Here is a 14579-nt window from a genome sequence, read left to right as displayed (position 1 = left end):
CCCACTCTTTCTTGCTCGCTCTTTCTCTTTCGCACGCCCTCTTCCACGACCCCACTTGCTCTTCTTTCTCTCTCCATGCTCTGAGTTTATAAGAATTCTGTGACTGGTCCAAATGTAGTTTGCTAATACGGCCAGCACAGGAAGTTGCTATATCCCTGAGCCACAGCAGTAAAGGTGTAAACACTGTAATAAATGTAGTGGTCATTGATGAAGTCTACATTGTGACAAGTATTTCAGTGTCAATAATTATTGCTGCTCCAGTGGGAGACATCTGTGGCAGGGAATGATGCTGTCAAGTGTTATCTGTCTGTGCCTCGGGCAGCAGTTTATTATGCTATCATCTCTTCTAGACAATAACTCATTGATCCATATGGTTTTTACTCGCACAGCAATCCAGAAATAAATTACAGTATTACGAAGATGCCTCCAGAGCATTCCTGGGTGTATTAAAATAAATTCAATCATTGTTTGCTGCCAAATATCTGTTGCACATTTCCCAGATGTGAGTGTGTTTATTAAAGTCTTTTACTTTTATCAGTCTGTGTCGGGTTGGATAATACAAGTCTTATATCTACTATAGACTTATTTACATTTCTAAAAGAAACACTACGCCAGACATTATGTAACTGTAAGTAAAGCTTTCAGCTAAAACTTGTCTGGGTTGCTGTTGCGGAGATCCTACCAGGAAAGCCTCTGACGATTGATGATTCCACTTTTCATGCACTGAATGCAATACAAATCTGGTCATGCCAGTGTCTGTTGCTACTTGATGAATGTGAGCCCTAGCATAATGGAGGAGTTCAAACATGACCCCAATGTCCAATACAACTTGCTTTAGGTTGTGTGCATCTTTTGTCCATTCGTGTCCCCTTTCAAGTTGAACTTTAGTTAAATGCCTAAATAGGCTGGTGAGAATGTGTATGTATGAACAGTGTCACTTACCAAAAGATTTGTAGTGATGTTCAGCACGTCTTGTATGTTAGACTTCACAGCAAATAAATAATACCTTCTCAAAACTGAGGAGAACAGAAGTTTGTGAGATTTTTAAGGTGGATAGTCCCTCAGAGTTCATTACACACACATCTGCTAAAATCCATTTTTTTTATTAACATTAGGCCTATGGACAAGAAGTGGCTTAATAAAAATGCAATAATAGCCTCTCGATCATTAATAGCAATGTACAAAACATAAATATAAGTTCCCTCTGAACACAACCCTTAAAGACCCCTCCACAGCATCATGATGCAGTGAATTTAACTTAAGGGTCGACAATGGCTCTTATACCTTCCGAGCCTTAAAATCTGGTTATAGGATATAGAGATTTAGTAATCACAATATGTGCTGTGGAGGAGTTCTATATCTCAATGCATTTCACTTAATGCTTCTTCAGGAGAGAGGTGTTCAAAAGCATTGTATTGAGGTATAATGGCACGTGGGAAACATGTAAACCACACAGGATAGATTCACTCAAAGTACTTCAGAATGGGGGGTGGGGGATTATAAAGAGGAGACTGTGCTGATATAGGTGTTGTGAACCCAGATAGTGTCTGTAGATAAATATCTGGCCCTAATATGGGTTTATGGTAAATAAATAATCCCTATGGAGTGGAATCCATACTGCCACCAGAGTCCAATAGTGAGAACCCAGATTTCTCATGCACCGTAGCCTGAATGGTCACCATTCACACAACGAGGTTTAGAAAATGTCTCAGGCCCAGCATCAGTGGGGAAAAAAACATTGTCGCAGGGTTAGTAGTCAGTTACATACCACCTGTGGTTAATAGGAGGAGGAATGGTGCCCCATCATTGATGTCAGTGGGAGAAATAATCCAGGGCCAGTGCTAGACTATTTTGCGCCCTAGGCAAGACCAGCTACTTGCACCCTGCCCCCCCCCCCCCCCCAAAATTTAAAGCCCGCAGAATTAAATCATCAAAACCTGAAACTGTTATTTTTATTATTACTGCAAATGAATAGAAATTTAAGTGCCATAAGATGCCACCAGTCTCGCATTACCCCTTCATCAGGCATGTGACGTCACATACCTGATGAAGGGGTCCTGCGAGACTCTAAAACGTTGCCTTGCTGTAACTATGTGATCGTTCATTAAAACTTTTGGACCCATATTGATGATCCTCGGTGTATTAGTGACATTCTCCCACGTCACTCCAATGAACACGTCTCCACTACTCTAGAGTCCAGTGGCGGCATACTTTACACCACTGCATCCAACGCTTTGCATTGCATTTGGTGATGTAAGGCTTGGATGCAGCTTCTTGGCCATGGAAACGCATTCCATGAAGCTCTCTACTTACCGTTGTGCTAATCTGAAGGCCACACAAAGTTTGACTTTGCAAACAGTTGGCTACTTCTGCGCACTGTGCGCTTCAGCATGTGCTGACCCCACTCTGTCACTTCTTGGCTGAGTTGCTGTTTTTCCCAGTTGCTTCCACTTTGTTACAATACCACTAACAGGTGACCGTGGAATATTTAGTAACAAGGAAATTTCATGGATGGACTTATTGCACAGGTGGCAACCTATCACGTTACCACTCTTGAATTCACTGAGCTCCTGAGAGCGACCCATTCTTTCACAAATGTTTGTAGAAGCAGTCTGCATGCCTAGGTGCTTGATTGCACCTGTGGCAATGGAGGTGATTGTATCACCTGAATCCAGTCATTTGGAACTGGAATAAGTGCTATACTATATAAGTACCGGAAATAATAAATGATGTCCATATAATTTACCTTCAGATGTTAGCATATATAATCATGGATACCATTTTCAATCATTGGAAACTAGTTACATTTTATGAAATAACATTGCACACAAGAAATGATAAAAATACACACAGCAGCAATTTCTTGCACACAAAACCACAAAAACAGTCTTTTCATCACAAGTATCAGTACTACCTACTGTACTGTCACTTGTCAGTGCGATCAGTGAACCTGACCACAAAACTCCGCGCTCCCTTGTCATTTCCTTCCTCTGTGAACTTTCATGTTGTGTGCCATCTATACCTACAGTAAACCGCCTGTTGCCGTTACTCCTTCTGGTTGTTGGTAGACCAAGGTGGGTAGGACCCAGCAAGTACAGGACACATTCAGCCTGCTCTCCCCCCTGGCATTCCTCGGCTATATTTAGGAGGTTTGTATCAGTGCAGCTGTCCCCTGACTGGAGCTGCAGCGTTGGGGAAATTGACTCATAGGCCTGCTCTCACATTTCAGTGCCTCGTTTGCTTTCTCTCTCTCTGGTAGCTGGAAAGCTCTGCCTGTCTCACCCTCTCTCTTCTCCTCTAAGGTTCCTTTTCCCTGGGCTGCGGTAAGGTGCAAATAATGATCTAACTGGGACGATTGCTCTGCTGTGACTCCAAAGCTCTGATCTACCCAAGTTTCAGAAACTTTCACTGTGTTTTTAGACTAAATAAACTTGGCAGACAGTAGATTTTCTAATCAGGCCCAGATTGTAGACGTGGGCTATTCTTAGACCTGGCTCTTGTCTATGGCAGGCCCATGTGTAATACCATGAACAGATTGATATTGCATTTTAGGAAGACAAGGTCAGTTTGTTTTTTTTTATACCTGATCACATTGTTAAAACTGTTTCCCACTGATTATTGACAGAAATCCTAATAATCACTGAAGTCTTAGTATTTGTAAATATTTATACAGCTACTGATTAGGGCTCATTGAACGAATAATGCTTTGAAACTTATTTACACTTGGATTTAGTTTTGTTTTGAGTCACTAAAGGGAAAATATGTAGTTTGTATACCTGTTGATACTTTATAAGAAAAAGGTAGTTATGTACGTGAAGCATAAGCTTGTCTTTTTAGATACTTTACTTTTTGTTTTTTTTTGCCTTTTTAAAAATGGGGACATAAAGGAAGGGAGGGGAACTTTGTTTCCTAGCAAAAATTGTGTGTTGGACAGACTAGCATTACGCAAGATTTCCATCTAACCTAGTAAAGGCTGCTTTTTATTCTATATATATATATATATATATATATATATATATATTAACCAAAATATATTACTTTTACAGCTATAGTTGTGTTAAAGAAGCAATAGGCAGCTCTCTTGCATTTGAAACAAGTTCCCTCTATGATCTTTCAGGGTGTGCTGGGATTTGTAGCTCCACAGCACCTATACATGTTCTTCCTCTGTTGTACACTGCATACCTAATGTTAGGATTGTGTGACTTCAATGCAAACAATTGCCATGACTTAATTATTTTATGACCATGAGTTTCCCCATCCCCGTTTACATCTGTGCAAGAACTTGTGCAAATTAATATTTCTTTTTGTTGGGCATCCCATTCGGTCGGAAGGGTTGCTAGACACAACGCATGTAAAACAAATAATACGCATCTGTGCACATTTGTTGCCACATTACATAGAGGAGAACAGGGACTAATGCAGGCCATACATGGATTGAATTCTGAACAAATTTTCTTTAGAAAATTGGACATTTTGTGCGTTTTATAATGCGATAGTGCCACCGTTTATTTTGAAATTCGACCAACCAAGCCTTCAGTTTCACTCATGTTGCTACAGAAAAGAATCATCTTTTCTTTTCAGGTCACATCCCATGCCCATTTATTTTTCAACTCTATTTCTTACATGATTCTCCCATCATTGATTTAGAAATTTGTATGCTTTTAAAAAAATTAACAACATGCCTGATCACCCAAATTCGATGGCCACGTGAAAATCGGCCAATGCTGAGGCCCACTAATGGTGCAAATTTTGAAAGAAAATTCTTAGTTACGATTTTCAAAAGAAGATTTTTTGGAATTTGACCCATGTATGGCCTGCATAATATGTGGGGGTTGATTTACTAAAGCTGGGGAGTGCAAAATCTGGTCCAGCTGTGCATGGAAAACCAATCAGCTTCCATTTTTATTTATTTATTTATTTATTTATTGAACAAACTGATGTTAGAAGCTGATTGGTTACCATGGAAAGCTGCACCAGATTTTGAGAAAATTATAGTGCAGAATGTTTCGTATATGTAAACTGGCAGTATGTACTTATTCACCTCCTTTGGAACACCCCAGGTCCTCCAAAAGCCCAAACTGATCTTATATGCTTCCTAAAGTCAACAAATGTCCTATTCCTTTAAGTTTTACTGACCACCATTGCTTGTGAGAATAGTAAAGCTTGTGTGCCTGGAAGTGATGGGGTGTCTGCTGTTGACTTTATATAATATAAGAGTATATAAGAGGGCCAAATGTTTTATGGATCCTGGGGTGCTCTAAGTATAATAAAGGGTAAATGTAAGCATTAGAGGTTCCTTGAAAATTTACTTGTGCTTTTTTAATATAAAAATTTGCTTTAATAAAAGAAGGTTGTGTATTCATAAACAGCAATATGAAAAGGAACTGCTTTCCCAGGGACTTGTTCACACATTTGGTATTTTGGATAAGTGCAAATCCTTGGCCCACTATTTTCCTATTATCCTTTATAAAGCTCTGTACCTCTTACATCATTAGATAAGAAAAGTTGTTTGACTAACCCATGTAAACCAGACATCCTATCTCGAGTGTCCTGGCAGTCAGAATCTGTTAATACTCCTGAGCTGGACTTTGGGAATGAATGAATTGCCTTAGTTGGTCTGAGGATCTCCTGGCTTGTAGGCAGTTTGAAGTGTTTTTCCTTCCTATAGGATCAGCATGAGATTGAGGAGGAGAATATAAAACGAATGCCTAGTACACACAATGAGAAAATCGAGGGGGGGAGGTACACTTTCGGCATCATCATCCTAACATCTGATCGTTAGTACACAGCTTTCGAGAGCTGATCAAGACCGTTCATGTGAATTTATCCGAAGGGACAAAACTAAAATTCTTGTAAGGTAACAGAACAAATGATTTTCATTCAATCAGTCCATAAAGAATTGAGTGACCAAGACCGCGCATGATTGGAAACATGAAAACAACCCAGAAGGAGAAAGGGCAACAAGAACAATCTTCGTTTATAACGAAAATGTTCCTAAATACGAAAAAAATATAGTTTTCAGGTGTATAATAGCAATGATGGAGTGATAATCTTATTGCTACAATTTGATAACAGATAATACTGAAATCTTTTTTTACAGGACATGTCACATAAATTGCATTAACCACATCTGGACTACCCAGCACAGTTTTACTGCATCAGGGCAGCCCCGCTGCACCAGATCATGTACACGTACGTGATCTATCATTTCTGGCTAGGGGGCACACGTGTGACCTGTGCTGTTATTCGCTATAGTCGGTCCGCAGGTTCCAGCCAATAATTTATTTCCAGGACAAACAACACAGGGCTCTATACAGACAGGCATTTGCTGTTTTCCTTTTTCTCCCTGCAAAGCAGGGAGAATAAAGTGTTATTAGACCCACAACAGTAAAATCAGTCTGTACAGTGGATATAAAAAGTCTACACACCCCTGTAAAATGTCAGGTTTCTGTGATGTAAAAAAATGAGACAAAGATAAATCATTTCAGAACTTTTTCCACCTTTCAATGTAAACTATAAACTGTACAACTCAATTGAAAAACAAACAAATCTTTAAGGGGGGGGAAATAAACATAAAAAACTAAAATAATGTGGTTGCATAAGTGGTGCACACCCTTAAACTTTGTTGAAGCAAGGTCAGGATCAGTTAGTCAGTTCCCACTTAGTGTGAGATTGCCTGCTGCACTATCACAGTCCCACTAAAGGTTGCTGATCACTGCCGATACTAGTACAAAAAATAAATAAATAAAAATTCAGTTACATATGCCATTGTTTGTATACGCTGTGACTTTCACACAAACCAGTTACGCACTTACTGGGATTTTTTTTTTTTTTTTTACCAAATACATGTAGCAGAATACATTTTTGCCTAAATTTATGAAGAACTTTTATTTTTTATTTGTCAGATTTTTTTTTATAATCTTTTTTTTCTCTCAAAATTTTCTGTCTTTTTTTCATTTGTATAATAAAAACCTAGTGGTGATCAAATACCAAAATATAAAAAAAGCTCTATTTGTGTGAAAAAAATGATATAAATTGCATGCAAATACAGTGTTGCATGAACTTGCAATTGCCAGTAAAAGTAGGGCAGTGCCGATTAGCAAAAAAAATGACCTGGTCATGAAGAAGGGGGTAAAATCTTGAGCTTAAGTGGTTAATGGTGGACTCAACTTGAAAAAGTGGCCAACAAAGTTCCAGTTCTGTAGGCCGGTTTTATATAAATGGTCTATTCTTGGGTTAGCATCACTGAAAATACACAAAAAAAATCCAATTGAAAATTGCATGTTTTATAAACCGCATCTAAAGCCAAAACGTTTTTTTTTGCAAGTTTTGGTTATAATAGGGATTGGCTAAAACCGCAGTCATAGGGGCTGATCTGCTAAGGGCAAATAGGCTATTCACTTTTCAAGGCAATTTTCACTCTGCTTAGTAAATGAAATGAAACTCAGCTGCTTTCCATTATCCAATTGTATGCATACAATATACTGTTTTTTTTTTTTTTTGCATATGATTTGGGCATCTTTTCAAATTTCTACCACATTCACTAAGCGAAGGAAAAATTCCCTTACAAAGTGAACAGCCTGTTTTTCTTTTAGTAAATCAACCCTATTTTTGTTTTATATCTGTGTACTGGCAAGGAGAGTTTCCTTCACGTTCAGTCTTTTGTGAATATCTCCCAAAAGTGAATTAAATCCTACTTAAAGGGATAGTTCAACTTTACCAAAAAGCTCCCTATGCAGGTAAGGGCTGCCTGTAGATAAAAACAAACTGTGCAGCTCTGACTAAAGATGAATAATGCCCTTGTGATAGGTGTAGGCCTTTTACATACCTTCTAAAGCCTGACTGGAAAACTCTAAGGGTGTTGCTAGGTGAGGCCTAGTCATTATTACTCACCTTCAGCGTCACAGGAGTTCAGAGCTACTGCATCAGGGGAGAGAGCATATGAGGGGCTTTGATTCAGAGAAACAGCTCACTCCTGTGATGGATAGAGGTGAGCAGTAATGACTAGGCTTCACTTGGCAACATCTTAGCAATGACCTGGGAGTATTCCAGTCAGGCTTCATGAGTTACATAAATGGCCTACATCTATAGCAAGGGTATTATTCAGCTTATTATTATTATTAGTCAGAGACACACACGCCTCTTATCTGCATAGGCAGGTTTCTGGTAAAGGTGAACTAACACTTTAAGCAAGCCATAGATTATACAAGGAAAGAAAGTCGATTGATTCCTCCACTGACACTGACTGTGTTCTGAATCCCTCCCGCAGCTCTACTGTGTTCTGCCCGTGTGGAGCCTTCCCTGCCAGCAGAACACAATGAGCTACAGCTGCAGGCAGTGACTACATGCAAGAAATTCAACAGGCTGATTGTACTGAAATCGACCAATGGATCAACTTCAGTACAACTTGCTTGCCCATAGATGGATTGAATTTTGGCCGGTTCCTGCTGAGATTTGATCCATCTATGGCTGGTGTTAGACTGTTTTTTTCACTGAATCAAGTGTCCCCAGTGAAGGATTTCACTTCTATTTCTGACAATTTAAAATGTTCGATTTTCACTTATCTTGAGTGCTGGTGAAAGTGGTCATAGGACAGATAGAGGGACGAATCTCCAGAGAGGAAACACAATCAGCCCTAAAAACGGGGTTCAAACCCTGTTGTATCTAAAACTGAAAAAAAATATACATTGTAACACTATAGTCATATATTGTACTAAAGCAAAACCGTAAAATAAAAAGTTAGGAAAATTATTGCTGGAGTAGCAAAATGAACCTTATCTGGTGTCCTAGCTACGAAAACGATACAGATATTGCTTCCCCATCACATTTCATTGAACTGTGGCCTGGTGCCATCACACATAACCCTCATAGGAGACCTCCTGTACCCACAGCCATTGTTCCAGCTCCATGGTGGTAATATTAGTAATGGATGCTTGGCCTTGGACACCACAGGCCCTAGTACACTTTACTCGTTTCCAGTGCGTTGTAGGCTTTTTGCTGTAAACTTGTGTCATGTATTGGTACTTAGAATATAAAGTCTCTACAGAAAATCCAGGCTTATTATTTGGTACAATCCAAGAGGGAATAATTAGTTCCCAGCCTAATGTGTTTTTGTTTGTTCAACTGCCAGGCTCCCTACACTACAGCAGCTGTCTGTGATATGTGTAAAATGTGCTGCTCACAATGGAGGTGTTCTACTCCATTCTGCTTTTCTAGGTCACTTAGTGAAGAGATTGCCTTTTGTCAATTATTCTGAGGCGCAGTAATTATCAGTTGAGCTTTCTATACATTTTTTTTGGTATTGTCACATTACTGTGCTATAGTACAACCCCCCCAAACAAAGTTTTCAATTTGTGGCAGATGCAGTAGAGTTTAAAGTATATGTATACCCTCACCTTGTAAAACAACCCATTCAGTTTATCCCCTTGATGCCGAGCGCATGCAAATATGTGGTCTCTCAGCATCTGGGTCTTGATGCAGAGCGGCCGCATATTTGCATGCAATTAGAAAATACATATGTACTGAGAGCGCACACCCTGTGCTCTCCCAGCACATATGTCTGTGACTAACGGAAAGGTCCCGATCTCCCCTTTCGATTAGGACCTTTTCCGATCATGTGACTGCTGTGACGGCGAATCACAACGGTGACCCTAAAACACCGCCCGCCTGCTGGCTTCTGAAACTCTTAAAGGGCTGGGAGGCGCTGGCACTAAGAGGTTAAAATAAAAATGAAAGGCAAAACATTTGGTTTTTTTTTTAAATAAATGATCACATACCCTGTATTCTCAACAGTATAAGGAGTTTAGAGAGCTAAGGGAGGAGAAACGACCACACCGATCTTCCCAATGAATTACTATACAGAAGGAGGCATGTCAGCATAAGTCTGATCATTGGGGGAGAGCAGGGAGGGACTGGTAGGAACGCCAGGGATTTCATACAGAGGAAACAATACAAAGAGAACAGGATACTCTATCATACAAGTACATGGTACAGCAGGCACATATCAGGAATATGAAATGTTGGGTTTACATACCCTTTAACTACCTAAATATGCCTTATTATTGGTTGGTAGTGAGATCTGAAGCTCCAAGCTGGGAAGGAACTGAGCCTGGAACTAGGTAGATCTTACTGCTGGGGACTCCAAGAGATGTAAGAAGCCAGTTGATGACGGCTCATCTACTCCACCTGTAACTTAAATATACTAGGAGGACAAAACAACTGTATGCAGTCACAAATCAGCTTTCGCTATCTGAATTTTCTGCTGAGTGGGAAACCTGCCCCTGTTATCAGTCAGGCTCGGTTCATACTACTATGGTGCGAATTTTGACTCGATTTGCAGTGTGATTATGTAGTGCGACTTTGATTGCATTTTGGATGTGGACTGCATTTTCTGTGGGGCCAAATCATGCTTAGAATACTGTGGACTGGTTTTGTAAAAGTGGCCCATTTCTGTCTGGTTGCATCTACAGGCATCTTTAAATGAAGGAGGTACTTTTACAATTATACAATGTGACAAAAACCTTACGCACTACTATGAATCAGGAAATTAAATTATTAAACAAGAGTGATATAAGTAGTTGCTACAGCACAAACCCCTGTCTCATATATGGGCAAATCAAAATATAAAGCTATATTATATATCTATGTGCAGCGCTACACATCAGTTTATATGTATCAATAATGTGAATATACCCAACAAACATGAACGAAAACAAGAAAAACAAGAGTCCCAATGTATTACTTCTTAAAAAAATTCTTCTTCCTGTGACCACCAGTGCTGCTAAAACAGAGGCCCTTGAGCCGATCAGTTGCGGGAGCAGGTGGAGCGGTAGAGGAGGGTACAGCTTTGCTGTCTGAACAGCGGACCTGTCACAAGGACCACACAGCCTGGAGTATAAAGAGGGTCTGCTGCGGACCTGACCAGAGCAAGGAGGAGCAGGGACGGTCTGCTTCAGGTGACCGCTGGCTGGCTGTGAACTTCATAGTCTGCTTTGGGTGACTGCTTAGACTCAGGCTGGCTCTGACCTCCAGCACACTTGCTCCGGATTTCTCTTCTTTGCTTGGCTCTGTGTCTCAGTGACAGTCCGTCCCTGCTCCTCCTTGCTCTGGTCAGGTCCGCAGCAGACCCTCTTCACACTCCAGGCTGTGTGGTCCTTGTGACAGGTCCACTGTTCAGACAGCAAAGCTGCACCCTCCTCTACCGCTCCACCTGCTCCCGCAACTGATCAGCTCAAGGGCCTCTGTGTTAGCAGCACTGGTGGTCACAGGGTGAAGGATTTTTTAAGAAGAAATACATTGGGACTTTTTCTTGTTTTCTTTCATGTTTGTTGGGTATATTCACAATATTGATACATATAAATTGATGTGTAGCGTTGCACAGATATATATTATAGCTTTATACTTTTACAATTATGCAGCACTTCCCCTTAAAACAACCTTTCATTTAGTTTCTAGAATTAATATATACTGTATTTTTGCAGGTTTGACATTGTCTGTGTTTGGGGTTATTTGTAAATCAGGATGCCGGAGACCTTACCAACATTTGAGCTATTTAGTTGTGGAATTTACTTTTTTTTTTAAGCAAAGAGGCAGTCTGTCTACTGTTTGTCTGTTTACTGTTGCTGCCGTCCATCACAAGGCATGGGTTTGCAACTCTTATTTCCTCCTGGCAATTGAGCCTTTCTGTCTCATGACCCCTATAGTGAGGTTTTCCTTCAGACAGTCTTTTCTTGTCACCGGGAAGTGATGATGTAAGAGAACGGACAAGGAGAGCTTTGTTGTCTACTGTATCAGAAGTGAATGCAAGGTGCAGCCAAGTGGATTGGAGAGAATTCCAATACAGTTGTACTAAAAATGCTTAACCAGTATGAAGTAGGATACATTTTTCTTATAACTACAGTCTGTCCATTGTGCCTTAAGCTAGCCTTAGATGGGTAGAATTTTGAACGAAAAGAAAGGTCCCAAGTTTGTTTTTCTAATCATTGATGAGGTCTAATCGATGTTCCTTTTCGACTGCAGTGATGAGAACATTTGAATGCGCAGGATGGGAATTTTTTCTTGAACCAACACATTTCTAACAGTGTATGTTGATTTTTGGAATGAATGGACTTTATCGAACAAAAACCAATGTTGAAAGCAAACAAAATCTTTTGAAAGACATTCGAATGTTCTGAGAATTTTTGTATAATTTTTCCAAAGACTTTTCCTCAGAACTTTCATTCGAACTTCTATTCATCTATGGGCAGCTTTAATGTGTGAACAAGTCTCTGATTAACATAGGTTCTTTTAGTATGGCCTGTTCATCAGGAAGAATCACAAAGAATCTACTTCTGATTTTGGGATGTAAAGCGGTAGTAAACTCTACTAAAGAACAAAAGTTTTCCCTTGTCAGACAAAGGCATAATGCGCTAGTATGCATCTCGTACTAGCATACTATGTGAAACTTGCCTTAAAACGAAGCCCTCCAGCGGCACGCTGTCACCTCTGACAGGGCTTCCATCTTCACTTAGTCCTTCCAGGTTTGCGGGTTGGTGGCTTGTGTGGGTGAGCCGCGATGACATCACTTTTCACAGCGCACAACATTGAAGGAACGGCATGGGCATGTCATTTCTTCAGAATGCATGCACCAGTGCTCTACACAAGTAAATATCTCCTAAATTGTTCATGTTTAGGAGATATTTACAGTCCCTACAGGTAAGCCTTATTAAAGGCTTACCTGTAGATAAAAGTTTAAAAACAGACTTTACTACCACTTTAAAGCAGAACTTCACCGAAAAGGGGAAGTTCTGCTCACCCCCCCCTTTCATAATTGGCACTTTTTTTGGGAGGATGAGGGGTGCAGCCATCTGAACAGCAGTTGGCTTCTTCCCCCTCCTTCCCCTGAAGCCTTCTGGGACACATCACAGGTCCCAGAAGAATGCAGGACCATTTATAAAGTGCAGCGGGAACTGGCAGTGAAACCACAAGTATTCACTGCCGATTCCCCTTACTTAAGATGCCAGTGCCTGGACCCAAAGCCAATTAAAGAATGGACTTGGGTGAGGACAATACTGTATCCCTGGATAGGTAAGTGTCCTTATACAGTATTTTTCTGGGGGGCACTGGAGAACCGCTTTAGTTATGAATTGAATTAAGTGTGCATGTAACAGATTCCAACAACATATCAGAAAATTAAACCTGAAGTGTATTGTGTGTTAAAATTGGTCTTGGACTCACCTAGTTCAGCACTGTCAGCACAAAGCAGGCACCTCAGGGTGCTTGCATATCAGGGGCTTTCTTCATAAAAACACTCTCCATAACCAGAATGTGTGAACACTCAAATACACATTTACTTCCTGGGTAATGGATTGGGCACCTATACCTAACCCATAAGGGGTTATTTACTAAAACAGGAGAGTGAAAAATCTGGTGCAACTCTGAATAGTAACCAATCAGCTTTCAGGTTTTATTGCCACAGCTTAGTTGAACAGGCTGAACTTAGATGCTGATTGGCTACCATGCACAGTTTTAATAAATCTACTCCATAATGTCTACTAAGCCTCATATTGACTCATTATTGTGATGTGCATCCATACTGGAAAATGGAGGCTTAGGAGATTCGAAGTAGCATGGCTCGGATCCCGACTCAACTCAGGGAGTAAATGTCTATAACTCTGTCTGTCTGTCAGGCAAGCCATTATTATTTGATTTTCTTTCCTGCAACCACGACCTGTGTCGAGAGGGGAATCTCTCCCGCAGCACTATTGTGTTCTTCCGGCAGGGGTCCTTCCCTGCTGGCACAGCACAATGATTTCTGCTAGCTGCTATAGAACGCATGCAGACAATTTGGTAGGCTGGTTGTACTGAAGTCGATCAATGGACCTGCTGAAACAGCCGAGATTCGATCCATCTATGGCCTTCTTTAGCTGCAGCTTGTAACCAATTAATTAATATTTTCTGCCTATATCTACCATTACTTTTTGTATTGTATTATACATACTGTATACAGACATGCTGTGTCCAACTTATTTGTGAGTGTCAGCACATGGCAATAATTCTGAGTCCAGAATGTGATCTTCTTTCTTTTTCCCTCAGCCAATCAGATTAGAACCCAGCAGCTCATGACTACCCTGCCATGGCTTTTTCCTCACGCTTTGCATTCTGGGAGCAAAAGGGAAGTGTTGTTACACTGTGCATGATTTTGTTCTGTTTTATTGTGTTACTGGTAGTTTTGTTTTTTATTTTACAGAAATAATACTAGTAGTTTTAAGCAGAATAGTTTTCATTTAAAAGTCATTAGGTTGAGTTTCCTTCTAATTCAGTGTTTTGAAGTCTAATGTTGATCTACCTTTGTATCTCTGTCCTCCAGTTAGTGTTCTGGCTTTAGTCTGTGTTCATTTAGTCCAGAAACTTTGTGCACTATATGGACAACCTGACATTGCTAGGTTTATGGCTAGCTCTTCTTAGTGTCTTTTCCTTCATTTGTCCAGTGTGCCCCTGCTCAAGCTGTCAGATTTCTGTCTGTATGTGACACGTTGCAAAATTGTTTTTTATTTATTTAAAAAAAAAATTTTTTTGACCAGTGATTTTATACTTTCCTG

The 14579-nt window shown here is 40.2% G+C and overlaps 1 protein-coding gene across 16 annotated transcripts in view; it reads left to right on the top strand.

Annotated features, from left to right (window-relative positions):
- Positions 1-14579, top strand: part of MYO18A (myosin XVIIIA) — a 462365-nt gene that overhangs the window by 120587 nt on the left and 327199 nt on the right. For 4 of the 16 annotated variants that reach the window (XM_089683009.1, XM_089683008.1, XM_089683005.1 and 1 more), the window contains exons 1-2: positions 3188-3323; positions 14074-14153. The exons of the other annotated variants lie outside the window; for them this stretch is intronic. In XM_089683009.1, the coding sequence (XP_089539135.1) occupies positions 14114-14153 (40 nt within the window). In that variant the 5' untranslated portion in view covers positions 3188-3323; positions 14074-14113. Of the gene's footprint in view, positions 1-3187; positions 3324-14073; positions 14154-14579 lie in introns of those variants that run through there. 16 annotated transcript variants of the gene reach the window in all.

The sequence above is a fragment of the Staurois parvus genome, unplaced genomic scaffold (genome assembly GCF_062004578.1).
Source record: "Staurois parvus isolate SC_StPar_1 unplaced genomic scaffold, SC_StPar_1.0 ptg000299l, whole genome shotgun sequence".
Lineage (NCBI taxonomy): Eukaryota > Metazoa > Chordata > Amphibia > Anura > Ranidae > Staurois > Staurois parvus.
The sequence above is the reverse complement of the archived record's forward strand: the minus strand, read 5'-3'. Positions and strand labels throughout refer to the sequence as shown.